Consider the following 20,586-nt stretch of genomic DNA (forward strand, 5'->3'; position numbering starts at 1 on the left):
AGGACCATCCGGATGGGATGACACTGGTGAAGGAGGAAGGTGACAAGGACGAGAGCAAGCAGGAGCCAGAGGTGGTGTACGAGACCAACTGCCACTGGGAGAGCTGCCACCGGGAGTTTGACACGCAGGAACAGCTAGTGCATGTGAGTACCTACCAGGACACTATGGGGAAGTAGCCTCGATTTGCAGGAGGCAGAAACAATATGACTATTGTGTCTGGCTTCGCAAAACTCCCTCTACCTCTATCAAGTTCAAGTTCAAAAGCTTTATGGTCCATTTAGAATGCAGATACTGGGCAGATAACAGCACAATAAATAGGAAACAAGCTTTAGGAGTCTATTTTAGGATCCCCCAACAAGTAGTTGGGGGCTCCTATAGTGCTCCTGGACGCCTGGCTCCAGCCCTAACACCCTCTCTCTGGTACAGCAGTCTCTTCTGTATATCACCATGTTCAGCGTTCAGTACAGAGTGTGCTGCAGCCTACAGGCGTTGAGTAATGCCCCTGCCGGATTCCAGATTGGTTTCAGGGACGATGGTTAATGGGCTCAAAGGCTGCCGAGCACGTCGCTGTTGGGCTGATTTGGCCGGCACCGACTCGACCTACGAGCCCTGCACAATCAGGCCTTAAGCCTTACACTCTTCCATACTGTATACAAGTCTGTACCGTACTGGCTGTAATATACTCCCCCCCCCTTCTGTCATACAACTCCTCTACCCAGGAGATGGATGACTCTCATCTGGTAGAGCCTGAGGGCCTATTCTTAACCCAACTATTAATGATATTACAGTAATACTGTATCACAAGCACTACGGACGCCACTTACACTGATACTATTACCACGGCTTCTGCTGCTGTCGTTGGACTGGTCTCCCCTGTCACTGCTGTGTGCTACTTACCACTTGGCCCACTGTGAGGTGAGATTTTACTTCACCCTCATGTTTAATACATGACAGCTGGAGCTGAGCTCACACAGCTCACCATTTCATGTGTGAGCTGTGCCAAGATTTTCCTATTGTAGGACAATAAACGTGATTCAGATTCTGATTCTGATCAGGACACATCAGAAAGATCCCCAGCTCTCCACGGCTGTCTATCCCGGCGTCTGACATTGCAATCCGCAGCCGCAGCAGTAACCCGTATCTATAATTGATATCCTCGGCGCGGAATGGGCTGCCTCCCGCGTTTGAAGGGCTCTGCTCAAAGGTTGAGGATCTTGACAACTTCTTGCCCCCGTTTCCAGGAACAGGGGGAGTTTGGCTGGGAGATGGGGAGGGGCATCATACTGGGAAAGAGCTTGTTCACACAAGATATTCTCCATGAAGAAAAGAATCAACACATCCTCATTGTCTTTTCCCCTTACTTTTTTAATGTTGTATTTTAATTACTCATTTTATATTCCCATGCAGATAGGGGGAGGGACATGCTAATAAAACTGTTCGCCTCTATATACGCATGCAGATAGGGGGAGGGACATGCTAATAAAACTGTTCGCCTCTATATACGCATGCAGATAGGGGGAGGGACATGCTAATAAAACTGTTCGCCTCTATATACGCATGCAGATAGGGGGAGGGACATGCTAATAAAACTGTTCGCCTCTATATACGCATGCAGATAGGGGGAGGGACATGCTAATAAAACTGTTCGCCTCTATATACGCATGCAGATAGGGGGAGGGACATGCTAATAAAACTGTTCGCCTCTATATACGCATGCAGATAGGGGGAGGGACATGCTAATAAAACTGTTCGCCTCTAATTCAGTGAGCGGAGAGAGAACCCTGTTATCTCCCCACCCCTTCCTCAACCCCCACCCCCCTCAGTAATAGGATAAGTACAGTATTTGGACCACATTGTCTCTTATCCAACGCCGGGGATATCCCCTCCCCCCTGTTTTCAACTTGTCATCTTGAATTGAGAAAATATATAATACTATAATATACTTCCAGTCTGGCTTTGATTGGTAGTGTTCATGCAACATCATTTTCAGTTCTGATACATTTATGGGTTGTTTTCTATCGATTGTTCATTGTCGATAGTCTTTGATATTAGGTAAAAACTTTAAATGAAACTGCTGTTTGAAATAAGTGAGGTAAATGATTAACTATTTGAAGTGTTAAAAAAAGTGATGGTTACGTAGCTGAAGACAAAGAAATCCCTTTTTTGTTTTTCGCATGGCCTAATTCTAGAAATAAAAGCCGCTGTGCACCACCCTCATTGCTTTCTACCTTGTTCAAAAGCGTCTCCTGCCTCGCTCCTGATGCATATTTTTACACTCTACAAACACGCTCGCACCATGACGTGCTGCGCCGTTCCTTTATCATACGCGTTTAAGCGCTCTCGGTGCCGCCGATAAGATAAACATCGCATCTACGCATTTTAGCTCACTTATCTGGCCTTCCCAGTCAGCAAAAGCGAGGCGGGTGTCAATTTTCGGTTGCTGTATTTATTTCATTAATTTTTCCCTCTCTCTCCATCACTTATTTTAACTCTGCCTCTCTACATCACCCTCCCTCCCTCCACCCCCTCAACCTCCAATACCTTTTTTTGGCATCACTCTCTCCCTATCTCTTTAATTTTCTCTCCTCTCCGAGGGAGCACTTTTAAAGATAAGGCGTTGGTGCTGGATTATTTCATGTCTCTGTCTGAGATGTTTGGGGGGGTTTGGAACTGGGCTGGCTTTGGAGAGATGTTACAGAGACTAAGATGGGGGAGTACAGAAAGGGTCTCAAATGGGGTGACCCTGAGACAGGGTGTTTGTGTGTGTGCATATGTGTGTACATATGTGTGCACGTGCACACAATCCACACAGTCAACTTCCACTCCCTCCCACCTTGACACTGTGCTATTCTGGGTCATCTCCTCAGGTGGAGCTGTAATGTCCTTGTTCTAAGGAGATGGAGATTACGTGATGTTAGCGTTAGCTCCCCCAGTATTCAAGCATGCTGTACGGCGGTGTTTGCGGCCTGGGTGCCTCCTCGGTGTTGAGGGGAGATAAAGTTGGGCTCAGTCAGAACGCGGCCCCCTCTCCTGCCTGCTGGCACAGCCCTTTAATTGGTAAAATGCAGATTATTTTTTTGATCAGGAGAAGGATTAGGCACCTTATCTGTCTGGAGTATCTTACTCAAAGATGAAAAGGCTCTGCTGAATTACACATACAAATTCTAGCCCCCCTCTCCACTCCCTCACTCTCTCCCTCCCCCCTTCCCCTCATCTTCCTCCCTCCCTTGCCTCTTTTTCCCTCCTTTTTTTTTTCTTTACACAAAGCGCTTCAGCAATTGACATCACAAAAGAGCATATGATTTATTAGGCTCTGTTTGATAAAGCTAAACGGTGTTGCGGGTCCCACAGCTTAGTGAAATTGCCTTGTAAACAGGCCTTCTTCTCATGCACGCCTGCATTCTAATGTATGAGGTGTATATACCAGAAAGTGCTTGATAAGGGGACACTGTAGAGGGATTTTGAAGTCGGGCAAAATTGAGGAAAGTAGCTAAGTATTGATGGGATTCTGTGTATCTGGTGTCAGTGTGTTTATGTGCATGTGTAACTATTATATGTGGGTGTAAATCCATAAAAGTGTAGAGTAATCTAAAAAACATTTCCTTTAGTATGTAGTAGCTACATGTCCTATACAAATAGTTCACATCAAATTGTGTGTGTTTGTATATCACTGTGTTATATCACTGTGTTATACACTGTATTATTGGAATGTCAGTCTATACCTGTAAGCGCATGTGTACTGTAGGGTGTGCATGTGTGTATGCACTCTGTGCTCATCCCAGCCAGCCTCTGTGTCCCCATCCAGCGCATGCCTCCCTCCGCCCATCTCCCTCCTAAATCCATTTGGGTGGCGTTTTTACAGTATGTTGGCCGATAAGCTGGCAGGGTGAAAATGAATAACCTGCTAACGCGGCACCAACACTGCTATCACCACCTGTTTGTCCATTACGCCGGGGCCAACACTGCTATCACCACCTGTTTGTCCATTACGCCGGGGCCAACACTGCTATCACCACCTGTTTGTCCATTACGCCGGGGCCAACACTGCTATCACCACCTGTTTGTCCATTACGCCGGGGCCAACACTGCCTACCCTGCCTGCCCTCAGCATGGAGATTATTGATTCATTACAAATTGCCATTAGATCATGACCATTAGAGTCATCTCTAGCTTGGGCCCCTCTCTGTCAGCATGGGGCCCATGTATCACGACCGTCAGCGGCCCCTGGTCATTTGTACGGGCTGGTGGGAGGGACGAGGGGGGACAGGGGAGCGTGTGCCAACAGCATAGCACAGCAACACCGGGGCACTCCTATCACTCAGGGGATATCGAACGGCGAGGCGCAGACTGATGGCTTGCCACAGGAATTCCCTCACAGAGGCGGAAGGGAAAAAAGGAAGAGAGGAGCTAGGAGCAGTTTTCCGTGTTGTGATGGGGAAGGGAAGATCAATCTGAGGTAAACGAACATCCAAAGCCCTCGATCTTACCTTCCCAATCGTTTCCTCTCTGAATTTTATTTTTATCACCAAAATTAAAACGTGTCAGATTGAATTGAATGGAGGGCCTTTGTTGATACATAGTCAATTGGAGACAGAAATGAACGATTGCATTGGCTAACGTATTGATGTAGTTGTGAGAGCAGAGCAGGGCAGGAAAGTGCACTTGTCTGGCGAAGAGATGCCGGTTTTAGTGCACTGCTTTTGTCATAGGGGCGGTGTATGACACCCCTGGCTCCCACTGCATAGGGGGTTAGTTAAGTGCAATTGTTCTGAGACTTGAGGGCCCATGGGGGTCTTTCTCTTGAAATAAGGTCAGACTTCATAGGATACTGTCTGTTTGGGGGTACATCCCCTCTTCTGATGGGAACAAAGGGCTGTGACGGTGCCCTGGTCAGGGCCAAGCTGGACTAATAGGTTGGGTTACTAACTGGCCAGGGGGGAGGGGCTCCTGGCTGGGGATAATTCTGCTGTTGTCTGGGGACCGTCATGTCTGGAGGTGCACGGCCAGTGGCGCACTAGCAGTTCAAACAGGCATGCAGGCACACAAATACACACACACACTTTTCTTGGGGCGGCAGGTAGCCTCGAGGTTAGAGAGTTGGGCCAGTAACCGAAAGGTTGCTGGTTTGAATACCGGAACAGTTAGGGTAAAAAATCTGTCGCTGTGCCCTAATTGCTCCAGGGGTGCTGTGCAATGGTGACCCTGGCTGTGACCCCACTCCCTGTGGGTGTCTCAAGGGGAGTTGGGATATGCAAGAAACACATTTCCACGACACACTTGTGTGTAACAGGACAAATATAAACCGCCCCCCCCAAATGATTATTATTCTATTACCCTCTCAATTCCTCTTCAGCTATTTCCCTCCACTAATGAGGTTTTAAAATATAGAGATACTCTAACAACCGTTTGTTTCTCCTAGACATTTAAGACCTCTCAAAGTCATGTCTCTATTTATCCCTGTCTTTCTTTCCCGTTCCTCTCTCTCTCTCTCTTTGTTTTCCCCGTAAGGCAAATGTCTCTCTCCCCCATCTCTGTTCAGGAATGTAATAAGACGGGTTCCTTTTGTTCAGGATATTGTGTCTGTCTCCCTGGGTTTAAATTGCTCTCGGAAAGGCCCTTCAGAGGCCACCACGCTAACACTGTTGTCTTTGTGAGAGGGCCAGATGTTGACTTCTTCCCCAAGGATTCCATGTCTGCCTTTTTTTCTTCTCTTTTTCTTTACCCCTCTCTCATCCCCCTTCAACCGTCCACTGCCACCACTTGTACCCCTTTTTCTGGTCAGTGTGCAAGGCAGAGAGAGAGGGAGTGAGAGTGACAGAGAAATCAGGGGAGAATGCATGCTCACTCGATACTGAATAATGATTTGCTGGAGTTGTAAAGCCATGGCATTTGAAAGGCTTTGAAATGCCCCATCCCCTCACCTCCCTCTCCCCTCCCCTCCTCCCACCCCCCTAAGCCTCAGATTGGAAGTTGCCACGGCAGCACATCTGTCAGCAGGAGCCCCATGTGATTTGAAGTGACAGGGTTTTATTTGAAAAGCCTGTTCAGATCGGACACTGAGACTCACAAGTCTCCCATTTATTCCTCAGAGTACTAAATACAAATGGAAGAAAAGGAAATGGAGAGAGAGAATATGAAACAATGGGAACTGTAGAGAGAGAGAGGGAAAATGAGTGTTAAAACAATGATGGATGAATCAATTGAATCAAAATCCAGATTGACCTGTGATTGACCTCTGCTCATTTCCTCTCTCAGCACATTAACAATGACCACATCCACGGGGAGAAGAAGGAGTTCGTGTGTCGCTGGGACGAGTGTTCACGGGAGAAGAAACCCTTCAAGGCCCAGTACATGCTGGTGGTCCACATGCGCAGGCACACCGGGGAGAAACCACACCGATGCACCGTAAGCACACTCCCACAACACCAGAGTCCTGCACGGGCCTGATGTTTTAGCCCGAGCCCTACCCAGGCCCGCGGCGTTCAGGCCGTACCCTCCCCAGGCCTAATGTAAGGCCGGCCCTCCCTGAAATCAGAAATAACTTCCTCCTTTAGTAAATCCATTAGCTGCTCCTCTCTGTCACTCGCTCCCTGCTCGCAGCTTGCTCTGCATGCGCTCTGCTCATGATGCTCTGAGTCTCTGAGTATCCATAGAAATGGCTCGACTTGGGCTACTCTGCTCAATGACGAGACAGTTACTTTTCACTCTAGACTCCGACAAAACTCAAGGAACATTATTATATTCTATGAAATAATCTCTCCTGTCTTATTGTGATGAGGTTGAAGCCATGTTATGATCTTACTCAGATTTGACTGCACAGCAGAGCACGCGCAAATGGCTCAGCTTCAAAATGTTAGTGATCAATTTAGTGATATCCAAGCCCTGCCCATACCCTAGTTATTGAAAATTGTGAAAAAACAGGCCCTACCCGGGCCCTAACCCGATGTATAATGTTGGGGCCTGTCCGGCTCGGGTCGGGTAGTAGAGCTGTACACTCCCACAAAGTTGACTTTACATACATGGCCTTAGAAATAGGAATATATTTTTAAAATGTATTTCACCTTTATTTAACCAGGTAGGCTAGTTCTCATTTGCAACTGCGACCTGGCCAAGATAAAGCAAAGCAGTTCGACACATACAACACATAAAGAGAGAGTCATTGTTAAACGGTTACATTTAATCAACAATCTGTCACATTTCTGCATAGGTCAGTAATATTTTGGCGGTAATTGTTGTCTGCCAGGATGACGCAGAGCTGTGTTTGATGTGTGTGTATATTCTTCTTCTTCTTCTTCTGTGCAGTTTGAGGGCTGTCCCAAGGCCTACTCTCGCCTGGAGAACCTGAAGACCCACCTGCGCTCCCACACTGGAGAAAAGCCGTACGTCTGTGAACACGAGGGCTGCAACAAGGCCTTCTCCAACGCCTCAGACAGAGCCAAGCACCAGAACCGCACACACTCCAACGAGGTACAAACGCACATGTTCACTCACGCGCGCACACACATACAGTACATGTATGCACTCACGCAAATGCAGGGAAACATACGCGTGCACACAAACACACACACAGCTCAGCGACAGGTAATTTACCTACATCACTGACTGTATGTCAGCATGCTGTCCAATGCTGGAGGCCTTTAGTGGCAGGTAGCCTAGCGGTTAAGAACTTTGGGACAGTAACCGAAAGGTGTCTCGTTAGAATCCCTGAGCTGACTAGGTGAAAAATCCATCAATGTGCCCATGAGCAAGGCACTTAACCCTAATTACTGCTGTAAATCGCTCTGGATTAAAGCGTCTGCTAAATGACTCAAATGTACAAATTTAGAAACAGAAGCATCCCCATCTACTCTCCTTCCAGAACATTGAATTAAATAGAACAGCGTACTAATATAATGTTCTATACTAACAAAATAATACAATATAATGTATTTCTATGTTCCAGAAACCCTACGTGTGTAAGATCCCGGGCTGTACCAAGCGCTACACAGACCCCAGCTCCCTACGCAAGCACGTCAAGACTGTGCACGGGCCCGAGGCGCACGTTACCAAGAAGCAGCGCGGCGACACCTACCCACGACCCCCGCCCCAGGAGGGGGGGAATGGACAGGGCCTAACACCAGGGCAGCTGGGAGGGTACGCAGACCAAAGGGAGTACAACCACTCTACCTCGAAACAGGATGAATGTCTGCAGGTCAAGTCCATCAAGACAGAGAAACCCATGGTGAGCCCCTCTCTGAGGTCTAACAATGCATAATGGGATAACCATAGAAATAGAATTACTCCCGCTGGTCCACCAAACACGGATCGTAGAATTGAATGTGGATGCCCATTCTAGTAATTATATTTCTATGGGGGTAACAGCCCAGCTCTATCTGAAATGTCACCCTAATACAGGAGCTTCGAAACAACGCTTCAGCTATTTTAACTTTAACTCTAACTGTGTAATGTACCGTGATGCTCACTTAAACCTGTGTACAGTACGTGTGTTTTGTGTGTATTCAAACCACTTACGAATAACCCTATAACGAATTAATGTTTTCTTCTGTCCAATTTTCCATGCATTACTCTTCCCTCTCTCTCTCTCTATGGACAGTGGGTAATCAGGTGAGATAGGTGTCCCTACATGTTGCCATGTTGCATTTGTAAAAAAAAAAAAAACGTATGTCTCTCACTCACCTTGTAATGCCCATTCAGTAGCCTGTTTTCCTTATCTCCTCTTTCCATGTGGCATCAGCATTTGGCTCATTAGCCATCTTTACAAAGCTGTCCGTGGTCGTCGCCACTTGGGATTGAGAAATTCTCTTGATTATAATCATTTTCTTTATTTTGGAGAGTAACATTTGCTCAAAGCAAGTTAAATGCCTTGGGGCAGAACTAACTGCATTTCCAACCTTTTCCAATAATGTTTATGTGTAGAATGCCCAACAATGCCTAGGGCTCTATTGTGCAGCCAAATGCATTGGGTGGAACCGAGATGAGACTAGGCCCATTCAAACTACAAATTCTTGCTTTGCAATTTTGTATGATGCCAAAAAATTGAGAATTTTTCTCTTCACTCCATTTAGGTAAATTAGAGTAAGCCCTTACTTAGTCAGTCTGAAAATAATCCTTTGTCCACGTGGTTTACAGAAGAAAAGACATTGGACAAACCCACGGCTCTAAGGGGGAAAGATTGTCTGTGTTTACACATATTGTAATGACAGTTGAATGCAAACCTCCGATGGTTCTGTGGCCTGTAGATTTGAAGGTGGTATTTGGTCATGATCAGATGGAATGCGTTAGTATGATCAATCATTGTGTTATTGTTTACTCCTGTGGAAAGCATGTCCCAGGCAGCTGCATCACATGGTGTCATTGTGCGTTTTGATCACATGGCTCAGACCTTTAATAAAATAAAATGGTCCTTAAAGTGATACTTCGGGATTTTGGCAAGGAGGCCCTTTATCTTCTTTCCCAGAGTCAGAAGAACTCGTGGATACCATTTATATGTCTCTGCGTGGAGGAAGTTGCAAACCAGCTCTAGCGCAATTGCTAACTAGCGTTAACGAAACTACCTCTAACTTCCTTCATACTGGAAACAGAGATATAAAAATCTCTTTAATGTGTCCCATAATAATTGAGCCCTCCTATTCTTCCCCTCCCGTCTTTTCTTTTCACCTCCCTATCCACCTGTTTTCATCTCTTACTTGATACTCGCACCCCTATCCCCCCGGCAGACGTCTCAGCCAAGCCCTGGCGGTCAGTCTACATGCAGCAGTGACCAGTCCCCCATCAGCGCCTATACCAGCCGTGGAGTCCAGCTTGCTGTGAGGGGAGGGGTGGGACTAGGACTGGGCGAGGGACTGGGAGAGTACGAGGAGCTGGAGGATGAGGAGGAGAAGTTGTTGGAGGAGTTAGAAGGGGGCTGTGGGGCCCCCATCATGGACTCCACTGTGTCCACAGCCACAGCGGCTACGTTGGCGCTGCAGGCGAGGAGAAGTGTGGGCCGACCCATGAGATGGATGGAGCACATGAAGATGGAGAGGCTGAAGCAGGTGAACGGAGGAGGAGCCCCCATGCCCAGGCTGGTCCCCCTGTCACCCACACCGCCACCCAAGGGACCTGCCACGCTGCCCGCCATCCTGGGGAAGGGTAAGGACCCACCATGCTCATATCCACCACCCTATCTGGATCGTCTGAGGCTATACACAAAGAATAATAGTGTTTCATTACTGGGACTTAGTAAGGGAGTGGAGTGTGTTTTACATGCTGTACTCCATGGGCATTCAATATCGATATTAAATGTCCCTGGACGCTGTAAAGGCGACTAGATATGTAAAATAATATTGACACTAGTATTGGGTTGTGAAAATAACTCCAAATGTCTCAGCAGATCTCAGTTTGATTACTTGAATTTCCCCCTGGCAGATCGGACTTGAATACACGGGCGTAAAAATTCTTTAAATTCTCTGTTCCGCTGGAAATCATTTTGAAACCCATATCGTATCACGCCATATATCATATCAGTGATTAAAGCATGTAATAGAATTTCATGGCCAAACTGTGCCAGCTGTATTTGTGAGAAGGTTGCATCTGTCTGAGGGATCTCTTCACTTATATTGTGCTCATCTTTCTCTCTATCCCCGCTTTCTCTCTCGCCCTCTTTTTTCTTTCTCCCCCCTCACACACCTCCACTACCCCTCCTTCTTCTCCTCTTTTCTGTCTCCCCTCTCTCCCCCTCCCTCTCTCTCGCCCTCATCAGATCCATACCTGGGCAGGTTATCCCAGCCGAAGCCTCCCCCTCGTCCCGAGCTGGGCAGCACAGAACTTACGGTGCTCAGCTTGCTCCACAGCATTGAGCGCGTGGACCGGCGGGATAGCTGTGGCAGCGCCACCAGCTCGGCATACCTGAGCAGCAGCCGGCGCTCCTCGGGTATCTCGCCGTGCTTCTCGTCGCGGCGCTCCAGCCAGTTGTCCCAGAGCGAGGCAGCCAACACCCCTAGTCACCACTACCGCCACCACAACCTCAGCTCCACCGACTCCTACGACCCCATCTCTACCGACGCCTCACGCCGCTCCAGCGAGGCCAGCCAGTGCGGGGGAGGTGGTGGAGGAGGAGGGGTGTTTGTGGGTGGAGGGTGGGCGGGTGTTGGGGGAGGGACCAAGGGGATGCTCAACCTCACGCCTGCGCAGCACTACTACCTGAAGGCCAAGTACGCTGCTGCCACGGGCGGCCCACCCCCAACACCGCTGCCCAACATGGAGTGCATGAGTCTGAAGACCCGCATGGCCATGATGGGCGAGGTCCAGGATGGCGCTGGAGGCAACTATGCGATGCCCCAGCTGGTCAGGTCGCGCCGCTGCAGCGACGGCAGCACCACCAACAGGTACGGGGGCCACGGTGGCTACCGAGACTACTGGCGGAGGGGCTTCTACCCCGGCGAGGGCCCAGGGAACGGCCCGGACCGGAGGGCCAGCGACCCCGTGCGGACCCACCCTCAGCAAGCACCGGAGTTCTTTGGGCTGCCCCAGGTCCAGTGCTTCAGCAGCCTCAACAACATACACCCTCTGCCCCCTCTATCAGGCCTCCAGCACCCCACGGCGAAGGGCCGCAGCTTCAGTCTGCAGAACTACACACGCTCCGAGGTGAACCTACAGAGAGGGGGCCTGCTCTCCTCGCCCTGCCCCCCCAGCATCATGGAGAACACGGCCCTGGAGGCCCTGGCCATGGAGGAAGAGGGATCCCTGCTGCTGGGGGATGAGGACATGCTGCCTGACGACATGGTGCAGTACCTCCGCTCACAGGACAAGGCAGGCTCCTACAACAACCACCTGGAGAACCATGTGGCTGGGGACAATGGCCATCTCCCTGGGGGGGAGTTACAGGACCAGGGCCCAGGGCTGAACCAGTGCTTCCACAGCCCCCAGCAGCACCAACAGCGGCAGGGACTGGAGAGAGAGAGCCCTAGTAAAGACTGCATGCCCATCCAGTGGAATGAGGTGAGCTCAGGGAGCGCTGAGAGGTCTCCACAGAGACAGGCCCAGTCCCAGCAGAGGTGTAGTCGATGGACCGCCACAGAGCAGCACCAAGGTCTGGCTGCCGGTTCGCCATTAGGGAGGTTTGGGAACATGGTGGTGCAGCCGCAACAACCATTCGCCAGAGAGTTCCAGAACCAACGCTGTGCCCAGCCAGCCCAGTCCCAACATCAGCCTCCATGCAGAGTCAATGGCGGGATAAAGTTAGAGGAGACCACCCACTCCTGCATGGAAATGAGAGGGAACGACCACAACCCCACACACAGCTTTGGCCGCCCTGACTTCTCCCAGATCACCCTGGGGCCTCTGCCCCAGGGCTACGGCCAGCAGAAGTATCATAACCAGACCCAGAACCACAGAACCTCCAGGCAGATCGGAGAAAACCTGCTCCTCAGCCGGGCCTCCATGGACAGCCTCTCCAGCCTCTCCCCGGCACTCCACGGCCAACTCCTGGCCGCCGCCGCCCCCCGCCTACAGCAGGCCAACAGCAGGCACCCGGCCAGACCACAGCAATACCTGAATCTCCAACCGAGCACCACCAACGGTAGCCATGTCAACCTTACCCATCAGAACATTTCCCAGCAGCAGCAGAGTCTAAGCAACCAAGGCAACCACTGCTCCCTGGCCCAACAGGTGTCCGGGCTGAAGCTGGAGGTTCCTGACCAGGGCTACCTGGACCAGGACTTCAGCGACCAGGCTGTGTGCTTTGACCCGGTGGAGACCAAGGCCTCGTCCTTCCCTCCCCTGGAGGAGCAGTGTCTGCTGGAAACCATGACCGAGCAGGTGGGTCTAGGCGTAGACTCCTCGGTCCCGGCCTGTCTACTATCTCCGGGTGCCGACCAGGTGACCAGTACGGTGGACAGTGGCGTGGGAGGCTCAGCCAACGTGCTAGATGATGTGGTGGTGCTGGACTTCGGCGCCATGCTGGATAATGTGGGGCTGGGCTACGACCAGGGTAGTCTGGTATCGGGGGTGATCAGCCCCTCCATCTTCCAAGGCCTGTCCCGGACCTCGTCCCGCCTCACCACTCCCCGGGCCTCCGCCACCTTCCACAGCACCGCGGGCATGGTGCCTTCCAACCTCAGCAACATGGCCATCGGGGACATGAGCTCCTTCCTCACCACCCTCGCCGAGGAGAGCAAGTTCCTGGCCATCATGCAGTAACTAAGTCCGTCCTTCCTTCACTCTATCCCTCCCTCCCCTGTCTAAAAGGAAATAGAGGAAAAACCTGATGCATGTAAAGAACTGAAAGAGGAAAAAAGATGGCAACACTTATGACAAAGCGACAAATTATCACAGTTTATTATACTTACCTAAAGTGTTTCCCGAAACAGATTTGTTGCCAAACAGATTTATTTTGTAAAAGTGTCATGCCCTCTCTTCTGAGGCGGGGAATGTATCAAAAATTATATATAGGTATATTCAATTTCTGTAATGAAGGCTATTTTTGGAAGCCCTTCCCTTTGTATTACCATATGATGGTGAGCAAGTGAGGCCTCTGATGGCATCTCTGGTCTTGTCCCTTTGAAACATTATTCTGTGTATCGTCGCTGTTTTTTTTGCTGTACACTGTTGGTATAAATGCATGTTGTATTCAAGGTCAAACATAAACACTGTCTTCATAAGTACGTAGGCTAGCCCACGTGCTAAGTATCTAATCCTATTGGATGTACCATTTACCATTATGGTCCAACAATTGCCTCATATAAATCCTTATATCATCAGGTCATAAGAGGGTCAAAGGTCAAATATTAGCTGAAAAGGCCCCTTGGTTGTCATCTTTCTATATTTACTTGTTATAGAAAGATTCTAATTTTGTTAGTATGTTACTTTTGCGAATATGTAAATGTTAGTGTTTCAGTGCTTCTACCAAGTCTTACCAAGTGGGTGTGTTTGACAGAGTATTACAATAATATTGTGTTGTGTCCACGTTTAAAGGACCACACTTCAAAGTCTTTGAATTCACAAGCATCAAAATGTAGCCCTTTAGTTCATACGCCAATGGCTTGATTTACAATGTCTGTTATGGTACTCACAGGTGTGTATATATAACAATGTGTTTTTTTCATATTTTCTTTGTGAAAATCCGATTTTTGTTTTGAGGTGCTTTCTGTAGAAAACAAGCATTTACGGACAGTATGGGACATATTCTTTATGCAACAGATCATCCATTAATTCTAAGCGTAGCACATGGTTCACTGATTTAAAAAAAGGGTACCATTTGTGTTCTGTTTTTTTATCCACCATTGTATTCGTCTATTTTAGAAATGTGATCCTTTTTTTGTCTGATAGACATTTATAGTGGATCATCCATATTCTATTCTCCAAAAGAGTACAATACAATATGTCCTGCCACTATGGAGTGCAGTGACCCTTTCAACAGTGTTGGTATCACCTTGCAATCCCACATGACAGTGTACAGTATTTTAAATAGTTTCCTTAATCTTCAGTGGCAAAATAATGAGGTACAGAATTGTTTTGATGTTTTTTGGTACTTTTTGTCTTTTTGTAGCTGTGCATCGATGTTTTGTTTTGGAAGAGGTAAGAACTCATTCCCTCGTGAAAGGACCAGAGGGAATGCCCATGAGGTATGTGCCTTAATAAAACCTGCCTGTCGGAAAATAAAAAGATCACTGCCAATCTTCCATTGTTAATTCTGAAAAGATACACATGTTAAGTGTCTTGTGAGACTTGTAAAATTCACAAACATTTATATTTAAAAACGGATTATCAAAAAGATTGAAATGTGTGAAATGCATTAACTTTAATTTTGTTAATCTTTTTTAATCATTTTTTTTATTTTTACTATTGCCTTTTTTTATACCTGTAAATACATTACTCTTTCTGTAGGTTTAGCTCAGATATGAGGATGAGGCAGAGGGGTCAATAAAGAAATGACTCTTAAAGCAGGGATTCCCAGACCAGGCAGATTTGGCGTGGTGAAGAGCCACTTTGCTCTTTTATAACTGACCACAAATGTTTGTATGGTTTTAATAAAAAAAGGAAATTATATTTCAAGTCTTCTGTCTTGCATGTGTGCTGGTTTGGATACAATGAAGCACAGACTCAGATGGATGTGAACCGATCTTCCATAGGTTTGTTGGATTTAAAGTCATCAACCCACCACGACAAACAAGTAAACGAGAGAATGATCCATTGACTGCGAACGTCACTGCCATTTCTGCATAAGACAAACTACATTAGTAAGAATTACTGCATTATTAAGCATTACTAATAAAGTCACTGTCCTTGTAATGGGATTAAATCACTAAACAATCTCTGTCTAAACCTCAGGCTATCAGATTGAGAGCTTCTGTACTCTCAAATCAAATCTTGTTCCAACATATTGGGTCAAAATCTATTTTATTTTAAAGAGGATACATTACACACACATTAAAAAGGAAATGCAACTTCTGTTGGACCTCACTGATTATCTGTACCAACCTCCATGTAGCCTCAAATCTTACACATTGAATTATGGATAATCGAGTAGTCTGTGCTTTTGTTGCCCCCTTCTGATCATCAGTAAGAATTGCATTTAAATTCCACACCAACAGTCATGCACTTCAGACCACAAGTCAGTGCCTATTCACAAACATAAAAATAGATGTATTACCTTCAGGTTTGTCCAAAAATATTGTCATATCTTCTCCTCAATTGGCTTTTAAATGCGTGTATATATAACAAAATGTAGAAATATTGTGGGTAACACTTCATTTTAAGGAGTCCTTTTTACATTGTAATTACCAGTGACGTATATAAACCCTGGATTGTGTATGTATTTTTGTAGTGGGGACAGTAACATTAATCATCTACATTTGATTTGACTTTATGGACAATGTTTTAAGATATTATTTTTCATTTTTAGCTCGCATAATAAAATGTAAAAGTACTGTATTCATGACATAATATAATTTTTAAGTATTCATTAAGGTGTCTGTAATACAAAAAAAGTGTCAAAAATGAATATAGTCATTAATAAATTCATTTCTATAGCTTCCAAAATGTGTTTTACAATGGCGGGGGAGTGCCAAGATGGAGGCACAGTGGCTTCAACACAGCGCCCCCTATTTAGTGTATATACACTACCGGTGAAACGTTTTAGAATGCCTACTCATTCAAGGGTTTTCTTTATTTTTACTATTTTCTACATTGTAGAATAATAGTGAAGACATCAAAACTATGGAATCATGTAATAACCAAAAAAGATTACTTTTTTTTATATTTGAGATTCTTCAAATAGCCACCCTTTGCCTTTATGACAGCTTTGCACACTCTTAGCATTCTCTCAACCAGCTTCACCTGGAATGCTTTTCCAACCATCTTGAAGGAGTTCCCACATATGCTGAGCACTTGTTGGCTGCTTTTCGGTTGGAACCAAAAATCTCCAATTTGGACTCCAGACCAAACGACAAATTTCCACTGGTCTACTGTCAATTGCTCGTGTTTCTTGGCCCAAGCAAGTCTCTTCTTATTATTGGTGTCCTTTAGTAATGGTTTCTTTGCAGCAATTCGACCATGAAGGCCTGATTCACACAGTCTCCTCTGAACAGTTGATGTTGAGATGTATTTGTTACTTGAACTCTGTGAAGCATTTATTTGGGCTGCAATTTCTGAGGCTGGTAACTCTAATGAATGTATCCTCTGCAGCAGAGGTAACTTCCCTTCCTGTGGCAGTCCTCTTGGGAGCCAGTTTCATCATCGTGCTTGATGGTTTTTGCGACTGCACTTGAAAAAACTTTCAAAGTTCTTGAAATGTTCCGTATTGACTGACTTTCATGTCTTAAAGTAATGATGGACTGTCGATTCTCTGTTCTTGCCATAATATGGACTTGGTCTTTTACCAAATAGGGCTATCTTCTGTATACCACCCCTACCTTGTCACAACACAACTGATTGGCTAAAACGCATTAAGAAGGAAAGAAATTCAACAAATTTACACATCTGTTAATTGAAATGAATTCCAGGTGACTACCTCATGAAGCTGGTTGAGAGAATGCCAAGAGTGTGCAAAGCTGTCATCAAGGCAAAGTGTGGCTATTTGAAGAATCTGAAACATAAAATATATATTTATTTTTTGGGTCACTACATGATTCCATATGTGTTATTTCGTAGTTTTTATGTCTTCACTATAGTGTGTAGTGTATGTCATTGGTAATTACATATGTAATTACACTAACACGTATTGTAATTATTGTAATAATTTATTGTTACACTGCAATAACATTGCAGTCTGCATTTACAGGGTTGTAACAACGAATGTTTGTTGTCATGCTTGTTACAAATGTTAAAGTTTCCGATAGCATCCCAACGCACCATATTTCAGCCTGCACAAACCACGCGAAGTGTTAGCCAATTGAAAACCGACCACCTCACTGACACAACTCTGTAATGAAGATCTGGAGTCAGATGTCTAGGCCCAATGGCAAAAATAGGTTCACATAAATAAATACTTTAAATTGTTAAATCATGTATTTGAGCATTTGATAGTAGGTCAATTACTTTAACCATTTTTTTTTACACATTAATAAACAGTTATGATTAAAATTGTGAGCTAGTCATTTGTGCTTGCCAAATTGTAAGCCTATTAAGCTTGGTTGAATAATGGTTTATAAATGCACTTAAAATGGTCACAAGACAATCTCTTAATCCATCATGTAACCTTGCAAGGGTTTCACTGTTGAGGAACATTCTCCCTTTCGGATGGGATGGATTGGTACAATTATTTAAGTATCCCAGGATAAAGGCATCGTGTCAAGATCTGTCCATCTGCGCAACAGATTAGATGTTTTCTAAAGACATGAAAACATCTTAAGAAAATGTTGCAAATATATTTAAATGAAATACAGTAATATCTAATTTACATAAGTATTCATTACCCCTGAGTCAATACATGTTAGAATTACCTTTCTGGGTAAGTCTCTAAGAGCTTTGCACACCTGAATTGCACATTATTCTTTAAAAAATTCTTCAAGCTCAGTCAATTTGGTTGTTGATCATTGCTAGACAGCTATTTTCAAGTCTTGCCATAGACTTTCAAGCCAATTTAAGTCAAAACTGTAACTAGGCCACTCAGGAATAGTCGTCTTGGTAAGCAACTCCAGTGTATATTTAGCCTTGTGTTTTAGGTTATTGTCCTGCTGAAAAGTGAATTTGTCCCCCATTGTTGGTTGGAAAGCAGACTGAACCAGGTTTTCCTCGAGGATTTTGTTTTTACTTTGCTCTATTCTGTTTCTTTTTTCTCCCCCAAAAAACTATGGTTTTCTTCCTCTCCGGCAACTGAGTTAAGAAGTACGCCTGTGTCTTGGCAGTGACTGGCTGTATTGATACCAACATCCAAAGTGTAATTAATAACTTAACCATGCTCAAAGAGGTATTCAATGTCTATTTTTATTTACTCATCTACCAATCGGTGCCCTTCTTTGAGAGGCATTGGAAAACCTCCCCTGGTCTTTGTGGTTGAATGTGTTTGAAATTCACTGCTCGACTGAGGGACCTTATAATTGTATGTGTGGGGTACAGAGATGAGGTAGTCCATAAAAAATCATGTTAAACACTATTATTGCACACAGAATGAGTCCATGCAATTTATTATGTGACTTGTTAAGCATATTTTTACACCTGAAAGTTCTTAATCCTGGTCCTAGGGACCCAAAGGGGTGCACATTTTAGTTTTTGTCCTAGCACTACACACCGGATTCAAATAATCAAAGCCTGATAAGTTGACGGTTTGAATCAGGTGTGTAGCACTAAGGAAAAAACAAAAATGTACACCCCTTTGGTTCCCCAGGACTAGGATTGAGAACCACTGATCTAGGTTATTCACCATACTATTTAGGCTACATATTTGAGTCACCACTAGAATAGTTATTTTTATGGTATTTAGTAGGCCTATATCTTTGTTTAACCTAAATAATCTAATTATGAATCTAAGAAATGTACGTTTTGCATTAAAGTTGACTAAGGTAGAAGCTCATGTTTTGTTTGTAGGTATTTTCACTTGGTAATTAAGCAATAAGGCCTGAGGAGGTGTGGTATATAGCCAATATACCACAAACCCCTGTAGTGCCTTATTGCTATTATAAAATAGTTACCAACGTAATTAGTGCAGTAAAAATAAATGTTTTGTCGTACCACGGCGGTCAGCCAATCAGCATTCAGGGCTCGAACCACCCAGTTTATAATGAGTAATAAGTAATTATATAGAAATTGCTCATAGTTAACTATAAAACTACACTTTAAATCCTAAATCCTGTGTAACTAGCGGCAACCTTGTACTTATGATGATATTACTGATATGTACTCTATGGTGTATTAGTGTGTTCACTTTCTCACTTGGATGACGCTTTCAGAAGCTGACGTTAGATTGTCAGAATGGGTAATGTACTTTGTAGGTACACAATAGTTTCAAGTAAGTACACCTCAAGATACACAGGACTTTTAACTAGCGAAATCCTTAATAACGCCTAGTAATTACGTACTTATGCAGATATTGAATGTGCTCTGTGGTGTACTAATATGTTTATTTTATCACTTGGATGGTGCTTCTAGAAGATTTAAAGTTAGGGCCATGTTGTCAGGATAGGTAAGTATATATTAATTACAAGTAAGTACCCCACAAGATACACTTCATTTTAACTAGTTAAGTCCTGTGTAACACCTTGTAATTGCATTGTACAGATATTACATGTACTCTGTGGTGTACTAGTTTGTTTATCCTCACACTTGGATGCTGCTTCCGGAAGCTTTAACATAAGGGCCAGGTTGTTAGGATCGGTAATGTACTAAAATATATAAGTACCAGTGGCGGTCAGTGCCGTTTAAGATGAGGGAGGACAATTTTGTTTTTCATGAGCATGGCCTTATTTCTATTACAGCATATCAGATGACTCTCATTCATATTCCATTCACCCAGTTCAATATAACAGCGATAGGTTTAGGCTATTACATGATACTCCAATTTTCCCTATACCCATCATGAGGTTGCTATAATCTAGCCTATGAATGAAAGATTACAACATAGGTGTGCACAGGTCGAGCGACAAATTTGAGGTGACAGACAGTGACAAACGGACAGACAGTGACATTCAATACCGCCTTGCACACTCTTGCTGGCATCTATCTGATATAAGGGTGTAAGTCCAACAGTTGCAAATTAGAGTTTCTATTGGACAAATGTAGGGGTTTGTACCCATTTTTTCCGTTTGCTTCCGTATTAAGAAACGTTTTCAACAGAATCGGCTAAATGAATACACCCCTGATCATGCATAAACACAGTTCACTTTCATGGCAGCCACGTTGTATTCCTTTTCGCATCCATGCGCTCTCCTTCTCTCACCTGTTCCCTTCGCTTGTGGACTTCAATGCACAACACATCAGCTGTATGTGAACAGGCAAAAAACATTTCCAAGCTAAACCGCTACACAGAGCCTACATCGTTGTCACCATATTATCTAAGGTAACGTCATAGTCAGCATAGCTAATGGAACTAACGCGTTAGTAAACCCGCTACAATCATGCAGTAACGTTACAGTGTACAGTCCGTAAGCAGTTACACCGACGGGCCCCGGT

The 20,586-nt window shown here is 45.3% G+C and overlaps 1 protein-coding gene across 2 annotated transcripts in view; it reads left to right on the forward strand.

Annotated features, from left to right (window-relative positions):
• The window catches only part of LOC115154990 (transcriptional activator GLI3), a 186,725-nt gene extending 171,698 nt beyond the window's left edge, over nucleotides 1-15,027 (forward strand). For both annotated transcript variants that reach the window (XM_029701758.1, XM_029701765.1), the window contains exons 10-15: nucleotides 3-143; nucleotides 6,256-6,405; nucleotides 7,303-7,467; nucleotides 7,943-8,221; nucleotides 9,717-10,131; nucleotides 10,742-15,027. In XM_029701758.1, the coding sequence (XP_029557618.1) occupies nucleotides 3-143; nucleotides 6,256-6,405; nucleotides 7,303-7,467; nucleotides 7,943-8,221; nucleotides 9,717-10,131; nucleotides 10,742-13,179 (3,588 nt within the window). In that variant the 3' untranslated portion in view covers nucleotides 13,180-15,027. The remainder of the gene's footprint in view (nucleotides 1-2; nucleotides 144-6,255; nucleotides 6,406-7,302; nucleotides 7,468-7,942; nucleotides 8,222-9,716; nucleotides 10,132-10,741) is intronic.
• Nucleotides 15,028-20,586: the final 5,559 nt, after the last annotated feature.

This window comes from Salmo trutta, chromosome 2 (assembly GCF_901001165.1).
Source record: "Salmo trutta chromosome 2, fSalTru1.1, whole genome shotgun sequence".
In the NCBI taxonomy this organism is placed as follows: domain Eukaryota; kingdom Metazoa; phylum Chordata; class Actinopteri; order Salmoniformes; family Salmonidae; genus Salmo; species Salmo trutta.